Source organism: Pocillopora damicornis, chromosome 8, assembly GCF_964200805.1.
Source record: "Pocillopora damicornis chromosome 8, jaPocDami1.2, whole genome shotgun sequence".
Lineage (NCBI taxonomy): Eukaryota > Metazoa > Cnidaria > Anthozoa > Scleractinia > Pocilloporidae > Pocillopora > Pocillopora damicornis.
The window spans coordinates 1085969-1104711 of record NC_142677.1 but is presented as its reverse complement, the minus strand read 5'-3'; the positions used below and the strand labels follow the sequence as shown (position 1 = coordinate 1104711).

Here is an 18743-nt window from a genome sequence, read left to right as displayed (position 1 = left end):
TCCCAACATAGACGTGCTGATTGACGAAAGACAACTGGAGCAAGAAATGTTGCGACATAAGAAAAGTTGAAGTTAAACAGACAGCCAATTTCGTATTACAGGGAGTAGAGGGGATCGTCTTTGACCTCGTTTCCAGTTTAACCAATAACATAATTTCGAGTGCAGTTTTGTGTTAATAAGCACCAGCAAATTTTTCTAGGATATCATAATTGCAGAAGTCCGGAGGGCGGGTGCAATTTATAGGCTTTGCTTATTTTCACCATATTGCACGAAAAGTGTTGCTATTACTTAGTAATTATTCCCTTGAAAAAAGCATCACAGACAGCGCACGCACAGTTTGTAATTTTCACTCGTTTTACGACGTTGTTCACGTTTACATCAAAAAATGGACTCATTTTCAGCCGATCAAAAGCGCATAATTTTTTTCGTGTATCTTATCACTCACGTGGTAGAATGACTTTATCTTATGGTGACTAGCGAGTCTTCTTCGTTTAAGACGTCATAAAAAAAAGACACTGAAAAAGGTTTTTAAATAGCCCAAGTCACGAAGACGCCGTTTGGTTAACACATCGTTTTATTACATTTCAATTCCGAAGCAAAGCGAAAGTAAGATTTGGAAAGATTAGTCGTTGTAAAGGGATGACCTAATGAAACAGAAGAATACAAGTCCAAAGAATCGATATTTTGACGTGTATTTTTATTAGCTATAAAGTTTCTGTGTTCTAATTAACCTCTGCCTCACTCATAGCACACTCTGTGCACGCACGTTCCAAGTAAATATTCCTAAATAAGCTTTAAAATGAAAATTTCAATTACATGTTTCCATGGTTAAAACCAACTGTCCAAACTGTGATGTACACATTCTAAAATTATGTTTACACAAAAAAGATAAAATTAAACATATTTTTATTATGAAATTTTGTAAAGCTAATATATAACAAAGTGCTAATAGATTTTCAGCAGGTAAGTGACCAGTTTCTAAAATTTGCTACGACGTATTTTACCTAATATTAAGAACTGCAAGACGCAAATGAGAACACTAACAAAGAGGGAAACAAGATAAAGTGATAAAGTATTTTCCATTATGTAAATTTGTAGAGAAGTTTTAATGGAATTAATTTCACTCCGCGAATCACAGTTCGTTTCCAACTTTGTAAACAAAACACATTTGAGGGTCTCCAATAGGGTTCTCTAATCCCACAATCCCGACTACAAAAATTTTCTTCTCAATCCCGTAATCCCAACAGTTTATGCCGGCTAATCCCGATCCCGATCATACAATTTTGTCTTACTCCATTTCTAAACTTGGGAGGGCCATTTCGGTAGCAGATGACTTTCTCAACCAGCATTGATCCGTTGAAGTCTATGGTCACCGTAAGGCGTAGGTTTACCTCTTTTCACCAAAATAATGATATATTTTATTTTAGAAGTTTTCAAAGTTTTGCAGGAATAACGTACGCTAGTCACGGTAAAGACTTCCTTCTGTTAAACTTCAATCACGGACGAACGTGTTAATACGGACAGGTTGGTATCAAAGAGACGAATGACAATGTCAGCAAGTGCATAAGACACAAAAGATTGCGGCCGCAATCTCATAGTTTCATAAGAAGAGAGGCAAAGAAAACTTCATTGAACACAATTCTGCTGTTGAAGCGAATACATCTTGGGAGGCGGGAACCTCTTCCGAGATGAAAATCAGCTTCTAGTTCCAAAGATGGAATGTCACTATCATCACACGGGGAAACGAACTCTAATATTCCATCTTCCTCTTCGGCTTGTTTCCCGCTGTTTTCTTGCTGCTCCTCGAAGTCAAAGCGTTCGAGAGTGACCGGTTTGCCCGGCTAAATTTCTCTCTAATAGAGGTACTACGGGAGAGTTACAACTCTTTCCGTCGTTGTTTCCTATCTGACAGGGCGCTGACGCACTGCTGCAACAAATGTTTACGGCTGGGCATATAAAGGCATGATTCTGAGATTTTCTGGAGGTTTCTCAAGGCCGTTAAGCATTTCAACTGACGCAGCAGTCATAGATGCCTTGCTACCCTGTGGGATATTGAGGATTTTTGGTTAATTGGCAACTTCGCTTCTGATATACTTTTCATTGCCGCGCAATAATTAAAGAGTGTCGCTGAACAGCACGACCGCCTCCTGAATGCTAGAGAGCCTGTTCGCCTGGTGCTTTTCGTGGACTGAGAAGATCAATTTCTTCAAAAATTCCCGTCAACGGACATCCCGGCTCTCAGTTCGTTGAAGTGATTATTTTCCAAATCCCGATTCCCGTGTCCCGTTCGTAATAACAATCCCGCATCTCGCTCCCTTTTTACTTTAAATTCCCGGATCCCGGACTTTAAATAAGCCTAATCATGGATCCCAAAAATCCTATTGAGTACCCTCACATTTGCTTCTCTTCATTCCAGAACTGCACCACTTGACTCCCGCCAGTCTGAGCTGTTTTAAAATCACGTAACTTAAGATATTACTAACTGGAAGTAGGCTCTCGTCCCATTGAAACATTTCAAATTCTAGTATTTACAATTTAGCAACTTTGATCCAAGAATTTTGCTTACAAGGAAGAGACCTCTAGTCGCCATAAACTTACAGCTGCGCAACATTTCATTGTTTGAACTGAGTACAACAGAAAGGAGGGTAAAAGTAACAAAATGTAAAAAATCAAAATGGTCCGATACAAGATCTTGCGAGGTTTCCAAGGCTAAGAACAAAGGGAGAGCCTCTTTTTCAGTGTGAAATACTACCCATTACATACTACATTAACATGATCTGTGTGGCTTTGATACTGGCTTTCGCACGATAAGGGGAACTGTTACAATATATCGCAACCTTTTTTGACCTCTATAGCCCTAAATAGAATCTAATGGGAGTTTTTTCAAAGCGATGGATATCCAGTGTCCTTAAATACTCAGCCAAGAAATTTATACACATCAAAAAAGGTGGGTTTTAACATGATATGACTGCTAAGATATAAAGTAAGAGACTTCTTATTGTCACGGTAAACCAATTACAATCATGTTTTCCAATCCAAACGATCGGAAGACATGATTATGAAATGCTCTGTCTCGCACATAAAATTGTCTCAATGCTGGCACAAAGCAAGTACTATAAAACGTCAAAAGCAGTTATAACCTTCTTTCAAGGTGACTACGTGCAAAATCCTGACTTGAAGGGGTGAGTTGGTTTCAACAGCCGTTAATCCTTTTTGCCTTCACTTCTACTTTAGTTAGCGAGGACAAATGGTATCTCATTTAAGGTCATAAAAGTCATTGTGACCCCAATTAACAGATCTTTTATCAACTAGTCTGACTTGGGCGTATTGACCGATGAACTCTTCTACGTTGGAGCTCTTATGGTACGTAGTCTCCGAACAGTTACCTGACTCATTTCTGACAACCTTAATGTAATGATACAAATACAAAATCTTTTTCAAAATCCCTTCTTTCGATCAGTGTTGACGTAGGTAGCATGACTGTATTGAGAGGAATTTTTGGTGTCGCCATCAGTTCTAATATGGCATTGCGTGTGTTGATTGCAATGGATTGTACTTAAAAAATGCAGTATAAATTTCGCAATTTTGCAAAGCTAAATATCAGAAACGTTGATCAGTCTACATAAGCTATTTCCATAACATAATTTCTGTAACTTCGATACTGGTGTTTAATTAGAGAAAACTATTGCAGTATTTTGGAAAATGACTTCAACCTGTAATCCTGAACAAAATCTATCAGGAAATTTTACAGCTATGAGTTTTTCAAAGTAAACATTGAGTGTTCATAAAGACCTTCAACAGACTTTCATTTTGTCGTGGTAATCCAATATAATAAGTGGATGATATGATTATAGCATTTTCTGCCACGCGCATAAAATTTTTCATAATACTTTTCTACTGTTGCTATAAACAGAGTGAGTGTGCCTATCTATACTGGCACAAAGCAAGTGTTATACAAAAGAACTATACAGTATCAAAAGCTGTCAAACCTACTGTATAGTCACAAGGTGACTATATGTAAAAACCGCTTATCTTTTGTGCCCTTACTTTCCCTTCAGTTGTTTTCCCCTAAATGGTGAGGACAAATGATATCTCCTTTAAGGTCATCAAAATTAATGTGACCCCAACTACCAGATCTCTTATCAACTAGTCTGACTTGCGCGTATTGTCCGATGAATTCTTTTACATCCCAGCTCTTACGGTACATTGTCTCGTAACAGTTGCCTGTCTCATTTCTGACAACCTGCATGTAACAACAAACATATCAAATAGTTTTAAACCTTTGTTTCGATGAATGCTGATATAACTGCCATGACCGTATCATACATTTATTCAAATTAAGAGCAACCTATTTCTATAGAAATCAAGGCAATACAGAATTGAATGTGCTGATTGCAATGCTCTGCACTTCAGAAAAAAACAAACAAACAAACGAAAATAACAACAACAACAGAAAAACTCGTTTCAATGTTGTGTAAGCCAAAGACAAAGAAAGTGTACCAGAGGCGAGGCTGGTTCCCTTGTGGAACCTTTCTTGACGAAACTCAAAATGAGCTATTCATAAAGCAAAAAGCACATTAAAATGTGAAACACAGGCGTTTTCGAAACTAGATTATTTTCAGGGTTACCATTGTTTATCCTGACGATGACCTAGTGTCAAAAACGTCTGGCTTTTTTTTTAATACATTTTTTCCTTATAAATGGCTCATTGTAAACCTAAACGAATCTCATGGATATCACGAAGCTCAAAATGATTTCGCTATTTATCAAAACTCTCTGATACCTTGATAAATCTACCAAGGATGTTTCAAAAACATCAAAGGAAACATAATGGTCAAAGTAAATGATCTCACCTCGTTGTCGACAATAAGCTCCGCACGAATATCTTTTATGGTACATCCTCCACCAATGAGAAACGAGATATTCTTGCAAACGATACGGAAACAAGGAGAAATGAGAGTTCCCTGGGGTGGATCGGCACTTTCTTGGTACCACCTTCCTGCTGGATCGTTTTCGCTGGGTCGATTCTCAGCCCCCCCCCTATCCACCAGTCCCCTTGCTGCTGGGCGCTTTCTCTGTTGCGTGCTGCTGTTGGTTGGTGAATGAAAGCTGTGCCTGTCATTTCCCATCCACCAATTCCATCTTCAAAGTCAAGGCTGCAAGCTAGTGAGAAAGAAAAAAGAGGAAGTGTTTATCCCGCTGAATACTCTACGACTATCATTCGATGTCGTAAATCTCGATTCCGTAAATTTGTATTCAATTACTTTTATTGCAGTATGCGCCGGTGAACCCTGAAGGACATTTACAACGAAATCCTTTATCGGTGTATCCAGCTTGACATGTGCCATTGTTGTAACAGGAACTGCTGCTGCAGAGATTCTGTTAGAAACAAAATAAATTCCGTCTTATAAATAGTTTTGCGTAGCTCACATATTCGTCCATTGCTTTATCTTAAAGCTACATTAAAAGTGCATTATGCCTAGACCATTTTACTTGCAAGCAATCGATCCTCTAATATGCAACTAACTGATCGTTTAATAGATAGACAGTTGAATCGCCTGAAAGATCAGTGATTGACTATTCCGAAGAAATGACCATATATAAGCTTTCTTAACTTCTTGTCTACGCTCTCGTTACGTCACTGCTAAAAGGATCGCCTAAAATAATATTTTTGGTCATATGAAATCAGTTGGAAGTACCTCAATGGCAACGTAGATATGACCCTCTTTACTTTGTAGGGCAGACGATCTTTTATTTCCTCCCGTAGCATTGTTTAACTCACAAATGAAGTTTCCTCCTTGAGTAGCAGGTCGAACATTTATGGACACACAATTAGGCTCCATATAACAAATTACTTTACAGCTGCCCTCATGAGGTACCTCCATACTTCTGATAACGTTTCCCTGCATGAGTTTGTCTTGTACTGGTTGATTCCACACAATGTGGCGGCATCCATCATCTGTTTCAGCAAATATCAAATCAGTATGAAAAAAACGGGTTGATATCATTGTTGACCTTTTAGTTTTGGATCGCATGCGCAGCAAAAGGAGTGAAGCACGTGGGGCAAAACTTTTCCAAGTAATTTTTTAATTACGATTTTGTATAATATTCATTCTTCTTGATTTATTTATTTAATTCACCTCGCTAAGCTTTGTAAAATACTGGCTGTTGTATATTATTATCAGTTTTTCTGAAGTTATGTGAATAGGTAATTCGAGTTTCATGAACTGAGGATTTTATATTCAGAAACTACTGTTTACTTTACTTGTATCCAACATTGAAGCAATTATTAACCAAGGCAGTTTACAGAGTTGAGCTTATGCTATCCTTTCAATTATCAAATTTCGAAGGTTAAAAATACTTTCTTTAAAGAAACAGGGTACAAAGAGGAAAAATTTCAGATGGAATCCAGACATCCTGACATCTAAAATCGCTTTAAACCGAGACCTCCGTAATATTTCTTTTAAGGAAAACTTCTCCACACGTACCTTCTGGTTTGGGCATAAACACAGTATTATTGTTGCCCATTAAGGCAGAGAGAGAAAACTTCTGGTTGCTAAGAAAGGCTCTTTCTGTTTTTATTTTGATTGTTCTTCCAACTTGACGATTATCCTACTTGGACAGTTACTAGATGTAATATCTTTCAGTGAGCATACAATCTCTTAGCATATTCCCTTTCCATCCTAAAGAAACTTAATTTACCTGAACACACACCACCATCTCCAGCTGATCCTTCCTTGCAACTACAACCATAAGAACCATTTGTGTTTACACAGGTCGCATTCACACCACAAATGATGCTGGAATTTGCGCACTCGTCAATATCTAAAGAAAAAGGTTTATTAAGTTAATACGTGAGCTAAGGGAAACAATTTAAAAGCTGGATAAAGGATAAATTACTATTGGTAATGACTTAGACTACAAGTTAATTTAATTCTGACGAGAAATATGGACGGCTCTATAAATATTAGTTGTTATCATATCGCTGCCAGAACCTGTGGCCATTTTTAAGCGAATCCTGTCTTCTGATTGGCTACCTAAGCGGGTAAAATGGGCCATCACACCCGCTCGGGATTGCACGGTTTAATCCCCCGCAAGAAAGAAAATTGCTTGGGGCGAACTTACAAGAGAGTTCGTAAGTTACAGACAGTGTCAGCAACGGAGTCGCAAAAAGCGGTAGAAGGCAGTCAAAGTAAAGAAAACTCTCGTGGGTTTATTGGGCTGCAAAAACAGTTGGCTCTCTATCCCGTGTCTTCAAATTAACAAGTATTTCTTTGATTCTCATTGAAGCAAAATCTTTTTGCCATGTGATAAATGCTTTATTGGCCAAGCTTGTTCGGTCAAGATGGCTGGATATTAGCCGAGGTCTTTTTTTAGCGTTTTTATGGACCGAGTCGAAACAAGTATGAGAGCTGCTGGTGTTGATGCAGTTGGCATTCGCGCCACAAAGGTGGCTGCCTTTCCTGCTTTTAGCGATATCTGAGAGAAGATTTAAAAACGCAGGTAAGTCTGAGCACAGACCCCGTTCATTAATGATATCCACTCCCTCGGACATTACAAGTCTAACGTCTTAAGAAGAGTGTCTTGTCCATTTAGGCGAGTAAAGGTCTTTGGGTGAGAGTAGTATTGGTAAGAGCCTAGCAGCCAATACTCAACAGATACCTTACCAACCACATACATTGAAAAGAAAACGGAAATATAAATTTTTGGTCAGAGGTAGTGCAGCTTAACCGCCAAGATGAAAGGTCAAAACATGGGGAACTAAGGAATGACCACTTTGCGTTCCTACATAACATAGACAGTAAAGAGAGAACAAGTTGACATTCTCCAAAGAACAGAGGAAGCAACGAAGACAAATGAAATGAAATATAGAAGAATGTGGTAACTCTGAGCAGGAAGGATAACTAACTCAATCTTTGGAAGAAAAGCTTTCAGGAAATCCAAAATGGGGAAGCAACCAAAAGTCGGATCCGACTGATAAAATGCGAATTCCCAATCCTAAGCTGAGGTAAAGAACGAATCAGCTGGAAGAATGCGGCAGACGTACTTCGCTGACGATGGTGCAAAGAAGATAAGTAAGTTCATCATACCTATGCATACATGTCCAGTTCCGTTGTATCCCTCCTTGCATGTGCATTCATACGAGCCATTAGTGTTTACACAGGTCGCATTCACACCACAAATGATGCTGGAATTTGCGCACTCGTCAATATCTGAAGAAAAAAGATAACGTAAGCTAAGGAAAGTAATTTAAAAGGTTGATAAAGGGTAATTTACTTCTGGCAATACTTAGACTACATTTTAATTTAATTCTGACGAGAAATATGGACGACTCTATCAGTATTAGTTGTTATTATATCGCTGCCAGTGCCCTTGCGCATTTTGAAGCGAATCCTGTCTTCTGATTGGCTACCTGAGCGGATAAAATGGGTCCATCATGCCCGCTTGGGATTGCACGGTTTAAGTCTGCGCAAGAAAGAAAATTGCTCGGAGCGAACTTTCAGAAGAGTTCGTAAGTTATGGACAGTGTCAGCGACGGAGTCGCAAAAAGCAGTAGAAGACGGTCAAAATAAAGAAAAGTCGTGGGTTTATTGGGCTTCAAAAACAGTCGGCTCTCTTTCCCATCTCTTGAAATAAACAAGTGTTTCTTGATTTTTAACAAAACAAAATATTTTTTCTATGTGATAGATCCTTTATTGACCAAGCTTGTTCGGTTAAGATGGATAGACATTGGTTACGTTTTGTTTTCAGCGTTTTTAAGTTAATTAATTAAGACGAATTTGGTATCTCTGACCACGATAGATACTCAGCTCAATCTTTGGAAGAAAAGCTTTCAGGAAATACAAAATGGGGAAGCAACCAAGAAAAGTTTCGGATTCGACTGACAAAATGCCAGTTCCTAACCGTAAGCAGAGGTTAAAACGAAGTAAGTTCATCATACCTGTACATACATGTCCAGTTCCATTGTATCCCTCCTTACATGTGCATTTGTACGAGCCATAAGTGTTTGAACAGTTTGCATTCACGTCACAGCGCAAGATATCACTCTTACATTCATCGATGTCTAGGAGATAAATGGTAAATAATGAAAGAATAGATGAAATAGAAATTAACAGAAAAAAACAAAAAACTAAAAAAAAATTTTTTTGACAGGTATAAGTTGAGATAAAATGAAATAGGCTAACCTCCAGTCCCCAAGTTCATATCGCAAAACATCAACTCTGTCTTTCCATTACCAGTTGGATTCAGCCAGTACTTGTTGCTAGTGGAATCTTTTCCCTCACTTGCCTTTATTTCTTGGCAAGACATTGCTGGCAATTCCAGAATGGAACCCAGAGGTGCTGCAATACAACAAAGATTGCAAAATTAATTCGTGGGATAACTAATTTGCAAAAATTTTAAGTTTTGAGCTCGGTAGAAATAGAGAAAGATATTTTTCGTATTGTCACGAGCGTGGGACAAATAAAAAGTTCTGAGTTCCCATGAGGAATCGAACCTCAGACCTTCGGTTTCCGCGCTCCGATGTACCACTGAGCCTCAGAGACTCTAAGGTGGGCGAGGCCCATTACGAAGTTCATACATGACGCACGTCCAGCATACTGCTAGAATGTCGACAGCGTCTTGTTTTTCTAAATAGAATATGAGAGATAGTAGGTAATTTTCTCTTTGTCCCACGCTCGTGACAAGACGAAAAACATCTTCCTCTATGTGCATAAATGTATCTAACTCACTGAAATGTGGTGGAGTATTTCATTCGAATTTTTCTTACCTTACTCTGAAAGCGAAGGGTAAAACGGTTATTAAAGCATGTTAAAAATACTATTAAATATGAAAACATCAAAGATAAATATCATTTATGAATAACTTGACGTTTTAACAAATTCGACCTTCTTTTCCCCACTTTCATTTCTCTTAGATAAGCATCAGAACTAACATTTTTTTCAAATGTGTTAAAACACAGAAGCAGTAAGATAAGTTTATCGGAAAAACCTAACTCAATATTTTTCTTGAAAATGAAGTTTGTTAAAAAAAAAACTGTAAATGTCCTAAAGAAGCACCTGTCAGGGTTGCTCACGGCGACACCGTTAAAAGACAGAAACTTTCAAGCAAAACACGATGTAAAAATAAAAACAACATCTTGAGGTTAGAATTCGAACCCATACGTGATAGTCTTCCCAAAACATTCCTCGTGAGGGCCGTTCGCGATCATGAGAACAGAGCTGGAAAAACTTGCATGAGCTGGCTTACGGTCCGGCGTGATGTAATATGGTAAAATTGTCAGCCAGAAGAAGATCGACAGTCTTAGGATAAAACGCTCCTTGTCTGAATTGGGTCGTGCCGGAGCCGAAAACACTTTGCTCTCAGTCATAACGTGCGAACGAGTAGGGCCTTCTCACTGCATCAGCAACTACATACCGCGCTATAAAATATACTTTATGAGTAAATCTTTCCTAGTCAACATTCTTGAACTTAAAACATACCCCTTCCGTTTAAACGCCGGATATGAAACCAACCAGGGGCCGAGCGAAAACTTTCAAGCCTCGCCTCTTTGGTGCGGTTGTTCAATTCGCAGATCTTCTCCTTTCTGTTGTAGTTATAGCTTTGGCAGGTAATTTCTTGTCCACACCGAATATCACAGATGTGAGGAGCTAATGCTGAAACCTTTTTAAACACGAACTTCTCAAGTTTAATGCCTTGAATGTTGATCTCCATCCTGCGCTGTTCATTAGCACATACGCGGCCCACGAAAAAAGCCAAGATAAAGAAACAAAAATATTGCCACAGCATTTTTCCTGTAAGAATAAAGAATTAATCCATGCTTAGCGTGCATATATGGCGTTGTGGATGCATATAGAGAGTTTAGAGAGCACGAGGTGCAGCCGAGAACAACTCTAGCCTCTTGGGAAACTATTTTTTTTAAGTCTTTCCTTTTTGTTTTTTGGTGACATTTTTAACTGCTCGAGGGATTCTTATCCAGAAATCATGAGTTTGAAATTTTTAAAGCATTAATTGTAAAATAACATCAGGTTTTTTAGCCATTCCTCCCTAATTTAACATCAAAACTGATGAAAAGAAAGCTTCCTTACCTTTAAAGAGAAAATTAAAGCACAGCCATTTGAGGTGTTCTTCGGAGTGGATCACCATCTGGAAAGTTTGCATTTTGAAGTTGTTCAGTGGCTGTTTTAATTGTTTAAATAAAAAAAAAACAAACACAAAAACGAAAGTCTAGTTTAACAGCTTGAGCCTCTGTTTTCTGGCAAACTGTTATGAATGCAAAATAATCTCATATTCATAACATCAGTTTGATTGTATATTGTGAATAATATCACCGGGTTATTGATAATTTGCCCCTAAATTGTTTGTGATCGCCGTAAATTAAAGATAATACAAGAACACCATCACTTTTGAGCAGGTTGATAAAAACTTAACTATAGCCACTTATCAGGCCAGAAAAACCCCAGCCGTCTTTAAGCATTCTGCATCCACAAAATGAGTTCGAGATCCGCTTTTCCAAGTATCCCATAACAAATGTCATTTAATGAAAACCTTTACTAGCATCTTCATCAGTAACGAGTGAATTCAAAACCTGCCCTTTAGGTGTCCTTAAAGGGTTTTATACAGATTCCCCTATATTAGCCGATAAATATCCACTTAAAGATTGAAAATAAGTTTAATAGATAATTTTTTTTATCATGATTCATGAGATGGCGCGTACATGTTTAAATCTAGATATAAACCACTTTCCGAACAGGTGGAATTCAAAATACAAATATAACATTATCATAATTGGAGCTCAAGAGGAAACAGTGAACAGAAGTCTAACAATCTTTGCTTTACTCATACTTCAGTTTTTTCACCAAAGAAAGATTTTGCCTCAGCGGGTACCTCTGTAATTTTTCCGTTAGATTTTGAATGTATACCGAAGCAAGTTGTGAGAACCAGAGGCGAGTTACCCGTCGAAGAGGAAAGCAAATAATTTACATCTCTTTTAAAATCGATCCCAATGTAAATGAACTACTATTGGAAATTTTGATCACTGCGTCAAATTTCGTCAACTGCGGCACAAATGGGTATTTTGCAAGATATTCCAATCGGGGATAATCTTGATAGAACTCTCCTGTGGCCAGACATAGCCGGTCCATCACTTTCAAATTGAAAAAAGTTCTATTTAGAGGAGATATTCAAACTATGGAAATGAATTGAAAGAAAATCAACAAAATCAAATTCAAAACCTTGTCAAGTTAGCTTCGGAGCATCTAGAGGATAACGGAATAATCATATCGCTATGAAAGAAAAAGATTAAAAGTGAAACGGAAGCTTAGCTTCCAAGATTACCAGTCATGCACTGAAATAACAGTCTACATCATTTTCACAGCAGCCATCTCTCCAGCTAAAGGCAAAAACATTTTGTGGATTTAAATGCGTTTTCGCATAGCAAAACTTTAACTGACTCCAGTTGGTCTACTTAACAGAATGTTCTCAAGAAGATGTTCGAGCTGTCGTTAATGGCTAGGACAGGTGCTCCTTCAATGATTGTGGATTACGCACGACGCTAGTCACAAAGACCCCAGCTTGGACCAATTATTAACTATCCAGCCAATCACACAAATGCAATGCGTAAAACACCTTCAGAATAGACATAGTTTGATGCTACATTGGTTTGCAGATTTAATGAATGTAACCGAAGAAGTTACAATTCATAGACCCAACGTTTCGACACTCCTGTCTAGTGCCTTCATCAGGGGTGATCTAAACGCTGCAACAAGAGGTCCTTTTATATGATCACTAATTAGCGGCCTTTTTTTCTGACGAGGTGTAAATAAGCGTCAGGAAGCAGACCGCCATCGTCACGATTTAAAGGAGCGTGGGCGGAGTTAATGTGCCAAGCCTCCAGACAAAGGCGCTGGTGGTAACGCCGATTAGTGGTGATAATTTTAGAATTATCCCACCCAATTGTATGGTTGGTTAGGCAAGTATGCTCCGATAAAGCTGAATTTTCCTTTTTGCAAAGAAAAACCGCTTTTTGGTGCTCTTTTAACCGTGTACCAAACTGGCGTTTGGTCTGTCCGATGTATTCGTTGTCACAGACATTGCAAGGAATAGAATAAATGGCGTCGGTTCGTTGTTCTTTCGTGACAGGATCCTTAGGTTTGGCGAAAATATGCCCTAAAGTCTGAAAAGGTTTTTGAGCAACTTTAACGCTTTTTCGCCAAAACTAAGGATCCTGTTCAGCTTTATCGGAGCATACTTGCCTAACCAACCATGCAATTGGGTGGGATAATTCTAAAATTATCACCACTAATCGGCGTTACCACCAGCGCCTTTGTTTGGAGGCTTGGCACATTAACTCCGCCCACGCTCCTTTAAACCGATGAGCTAGAAAATTTACGTTTTAATCGGATTAATTTCACTCTGCAAATCATAGTTCGTTTCCAACTTTGCAGGCATAACATAAATGTTTTTCTTTATTCTAGAAATGTGCTTATCTGCAACACTTGTGTCAGGTTTGTTTGACTCCCGCCAGTCTGAGCTATTATAAAATCACGTTTCGTAAAATATTACTAACTGGAAGTAGGCTCTCGTCCCATGGAAACATTTAAAATTCTAGTTTTTTACAATTTAGTAACTTTGATCCAAGAATTTGCTTACAGGGAAGAGAACTCTAGTCGCCATAGCTTACAGCTGTACAACATTTCATTAGCTGAACTAAGTACAGCAGAAAGGAGGGTTAAAGTAACAAAATGTAAGAAATCGAAATGGTCCGATACAAGATCTTGCGAGGTTCCCAACCTAATGAGAACAAATAAAGAACCTCGCTTTATTAATGCAACATGCTACCAAATACATGCTACATTAACATAACTAGTCTGACTTGGACGTATTGACCAATGAAGTCTTCTATGTTTCAGCTCTTGTGTTACATATTCTCCGAGCAGCTACCTGTCTCGATTCTGACAACCTCATCCTAATGACAAGCACAAACATTTTTATACCCTTGCTACATTCAATGCTCACGTAGGTCAGTAAGCATGACTGTATTGAAAAGAATTTTTTTTGTCTCCTAATCAGTACTGATATGGCACTGCTTACTGACTGCAATGTATTGCACCTGAAAAACGCAGTATTTTTCCCAATTTTTAAAAACTAAACTACTTAGGCTATTAATATGATATCTGTAACTTCGATACTGGTCTTTAATTAGGGAAAACTCTTGCACTATTTTGGAACCTGTTTTGCAAGCTTACTCGAAAATGACTTCAGTCTGTAATCCTGAACAAAATCTAATGGGAGTTTTTACAGCTATGGACTTTTCAAAGTAAATATGTCGAGTATTCATACCTTCAACAGAATTTCAACCAAAAAAAGCATTCTAAGAGGATATGATTGCTAGCATCTACAGCAAAAGACTTTCATTTTTAAAAATTTCACGGCAATACAATATAAAAAGTGAATAACATGTATAACATTTTTTGCCACGAGAAATTGTTTTCATAATACTTTTCTACTGTTCCTATAAACAGAGTGAGTGTGCCTATCTATGCTAGCACAAAGCAATTGCTGTACAAAAGAACCATAGAATATCAAAAGCTGTTGACCCTTACTGTATAGTCACCTTGTGACTATCTGTAGAAACCTGATGAACGCTTATCATTTGTGCCCTTACTTTCCCTTCAGTTGTCTTCATCTAAGTAGTGAGGACAAACGATATCTCCTCTAAGGTCATCAAAGTTAATGTGACCCCAACCACCAGATCTCTCATCAACTAGTCTGACTTGGGCATATTGACCGATGAATTCTTTTACATCCCAGCTCTTACGGTACATTGTCTCGTTACAGTTGCCTGTCTCATTTCTGACAACCTGCATGTAACAACAAACATAGCAAACAGTTATAAACCTTTGTTTCGATCAATGCTGACATATCTATCATGACTGTATCATACATCAATTCAAATAAAGAGCAACCTCTTTCTACTTGAAATCAAGACATTACCGCACTGAATGTGCTGATTGCAATGTTCAAATAAAGTGTGCCAGACGCGAGTTCTCTTAGGAAATTCAAAATGAGCTGTTTTTAGGGCAAAAATATATTTGAAAAGTAAAAACCGAACGTTTTCAACATTATCGTTTTCAGGGACACCATCATTTATCCTGATGATGATCTAATGTCGAAAAAGTTTGGCTTTCCTTTTTTAATTATATTTTTTTCCTTCTAAATAGCTTATTGTAAACCTAAACGAATCTCATGGATATCACGAAGCTCAAAATGGTTTCGCAGTTTTGAAAGACCAAATCTCTGATGCTTTGATAAATCTACCCAGGCTGTTTCAAAATAATCAAATGAAACATAATGGTCAAAGAGAATAATCTCACCTGATTGTTGACAATAAGCTCCGCACGAATATCACTTATGGTACATCCTCCACCGATGAGAAACGAGATATCTCTGCCAACGATACGGAAACAAGGAGAAATGAGAGTTCCCAGGGGGGTGTCGGCAGAGTCTGTGTGTAGCCTTCCTGCTGGATCGCTCTCGCTGGGTCGTTTCTCAGCCCCCCCTATCCACCAGTCCCCTTGTTGCTGGGCGCTTTCTCTGTTGCGAGCTGCTGGATTGTCACCAAATGTTGGTTGATGAATGAAAGCTCTGCCTGTCATTTCCCATTCGCCGATTCCATCTTCAAAGTCAAAACTGCAGGCTACATAAAGGAAAAAAAAAGTCCGGAAATTTCCATCCTTCTGATCACTCTATGATTCTCATGGGTATTGAGTTCACTTTACAGTTTTGTGTTTAATTACCTTTCCTGCAGTATACACCAGTGAATCCTGAAGGACATTTACAACGAAATCCTTTATCAGTGTATCCAGCTTTACATGTGCCATTGTTGAAACAGGGACTGTTACTACAAGGATTCTGTTCAAGACAAAATGACTGCGTATTATAAATATCCATGGTTAGGTATTACTCATCCCCAAAGGAACACAGTCTTGCTGGAGGGATAACTTCTTCAGGCTTTTTAAAATATCAGTGGTTGATTTATTTAGAATGGCTTCAATTATTTTTAGCCACTGGTACTTTGATTTTCTTTTTTTTTAACATTGTACAGATAACACCACTAGTGTACCTTAACTTAGGTATTCTCCCTTGCTCAGGTGATTCCTAATTTTCCTTCGGTGTTCATCACCAATCTCTGTTTCGAGAACTGACATACGATAGATAGGTCACCAAAGAGATATGATGGGCCAATGTCACCCCATTCATTCCCGTATTGGTACTAATCACACGATTTATTTCATTGGTTTTAGTAGTTTTTAAAGGAACGTTTAAAAGAGACTCTTGAGCAATTGGCAGAGTCGATAGGACGTATGGAACAATGTAATATATAATATATGGAAAAATCACTCAATCTCACACGAAATCGGGTCAAAAAGTTTCTTGTGATGCGCGGTGCAATACAAAGGAATTACCTTAATTCAATTCAAGGGTTGGAAGGCTAGTTTAAAAGTAATCCGACAAAATTATCACGCACAGTAATTGTCCGCAGTCTGAAATAAGTCACTTTACCTCGATGCTGAAATGGGAATAATCTTGTTTACTCCGAAGGACGGATGACCCTGGACTTTCGTCCGAAGCATTGTTTAACTCACAAATGTAGTTGCCTCCTTGCGAAGGCCCCAAATTTATGGACACACAATTGGGCTCCGTATAGCACAGCATTTTACAGTTCCCTCGGTGGGGTACCTCTACAAGCCTGATTAAGTACCCCTCCAAGACTTTGTCCCGTATTTGTTCTTTGAAAACAATGGATCGACATTCTCCACCTGTTCAGTATTGAAATAACAAAAGAGAATGAAATGATGAAGTTGAAGCACGGTTTTGGTTTAGGAAATTAGTAGGAAATCTTCGCCATTTAGTGCATTGAAATAGAAGCTTACTCTTTAATTTTATTAATTAATAACCGGACGTATTCAGCTTTGTTGTATGTCATCACGCCAAATGATTATATGTTTTGTTAAAATGATTCCGTATTGCTAGACACAGTTGCAGATGAGCTTGATATCCTACCTCTCACGCTGTAAAGATGACAGAAAATAGCGCTCTCGGATTCTAAAGACTTCGAATAACGGTTTGCTTGAATGGAATTCAATTGCAGGGTAATATCCCCAAAGAGTCAATTTTCAAGAAATTCTAATCGACAGAGTTCGATAGAACTCTCCTGTGACCAGACATAGCCAGTCCATCACTTGCAAATTTAAAAAAAAAGTAATTTTAGTTTTATTTTAAGTTCTGTTGAGAAGGGGTATTTAAAATATGGAAATAAATTGAACTAATATCAGCAAAACAAATTCAAAATTGTGTCTGCTTACCTGCGGAACATCCAGAGGATAACGGAATAATGATACTGCTATAAAAGAGAAAGCTTAAAAGTAAAACGGAAGCATCCATACTCAGCCTGCACGTTTCCACCATTCGCTTGTTTTCTAGAATAAAAGATTACCAGTCACGCACTGAAACAACAGTTTACATCATTTTAACAACAACCAATCCTGTCCACCTAAAGGCAGAAAATTGTTGTGGATTTAAATGAGTTTTGGCATATGTTGGAAAAACTTGAAGTGAGTCCAGTGGGCCTGTTCAATAGAATGTTCTCAAGGAGATGTTCGTGCCGTCTTTAATAGCTAAGACAGGCGCTCCTTCGTTGTGGATTACGCACGACACTGATCACAAAGATGCCAGCGGGGACCATTCATTAATTATCCAACCAATCACACGAAGGCAATGAGTAAACAATTTTATTACCTTCAGAATAATTCTATGAGAGCAAATTATCGGCTAATATAGATTCCTCTATATTAGCCGATAATTCTCCATTTAACGATCATAAACGGTTTGTTATTGAGATTTATGAGATGGCGCGTATAAACCTAAATTTTCCGAACAGGTGGAATATCAAATTCATAATTAGAGCTCAAGAGAGAACAGTGAACAGAAGTCTAAAAATCTTTCTTTTACTCAAGAAATACTTCTTTGGTTTCTAGCAAAAACTTGGATTAAGTTCTCAGAATTATGACCGTGTTCGAGCAATGTGATAAATTCCTCTTAAACGGCACCTTATTACATATAAATAATACACCGACTGACTTGAGTAATTGTTTTTAATTATGTTTTAGTACAGTCTGACTCCGAATGCTCGAAACGTTGTCAGATATGTAGAATCTCCTTGGGAGATCGAGCTCAAACTGCGGTAGAATAACAAGAAAACAAAACTCACCGTTCCCAACATGGACGTGCTGATTGACGAAAGACAACTGGAGCGAAAAATGTTGCGACAAAAGAAAAGTTGAAGTTAAACAGACAGCCAATTTCGTATTACAAGGAGTAGAGGGGATCGTCTTTGACCTCGTTTCCAGTTTAACCAATAACATAATTTCGAGTGCAGTTTTGTGTCAATAAGCACTAATAAATGTTTCTAGTACAACATAATTTCAGAAGCCCGGAGGGCGGGTGCAATTTATAGGCTTTGCTTATTTTCACCAAATTGCACGAAAAGTGTTGCTTTAACTTGGTAATTATTCCCTTGAAAAAAGCATCACAGAAAACCAAGCAGACGACATATTGACAGTGCACGCACAGTTTGTAATTTGCACTCGTTTTACGGCGTTGTTAACGTTTTACATCAAAAAATGTACTCGTTTTCAGTCGATCAGACGTGCGATATTTTTTCGTGTATCTTATTACTCACG

General features: G+C 38.1%; 1 protein-coding gene and 1 pseudogene across 2 annotated transcripts; both read right to left on the bottom strand.

Moving 5' to 3' along the window:
• Nucleotides 1-3912: 3912 nt before the first annotated feature.
• Nucleotides 3913-10788, bottom strand: LOC149040851 (uncharacterized; annotated as a pseudogene). The gene is made up of 9 exons (XR_016179039.1): nt 10482-10788; nt 9186-9341; nt 8942-9064; nt 8091-8213; nt 6703-6825; nt 5700-5959; nt 5265-5379; nt 4854-5163; nt 3913-4243 (listed from the first exon to the last, which is right to left on the bottom strand). The product of XR_016179039.1 is annotated as an uncharacterized LOC149040851 (transcript).
• A 3739-nt stretch (nt 10789-14527) lies between these two features.
• Nucleotides 14528-17598, bottom strand: LOC149040850 (uncharacterized). Its single transcript, XM_089179953.1, has 5 exons — nt 17367-17598; nt 16564-16820; nt 15798-15912; nt 15375-15697; nt 14528-14861 (listed from the first exon to the last, which is right to left on the bottom strand). The coding sequence occupies exons 1-5, from the start codon at nt 17467-17469 to the stop codon at nt 14673-14675; spliced, it is 987 nt and encodes a 328-aa protein (XP_089036079.1). The 5' UTR covers nt 17470-17598; the 3' UTR covers nt 14528-14672.
• Between the last annotated feature and the right edge of the window lie 1145 nt (nt 17599-18743).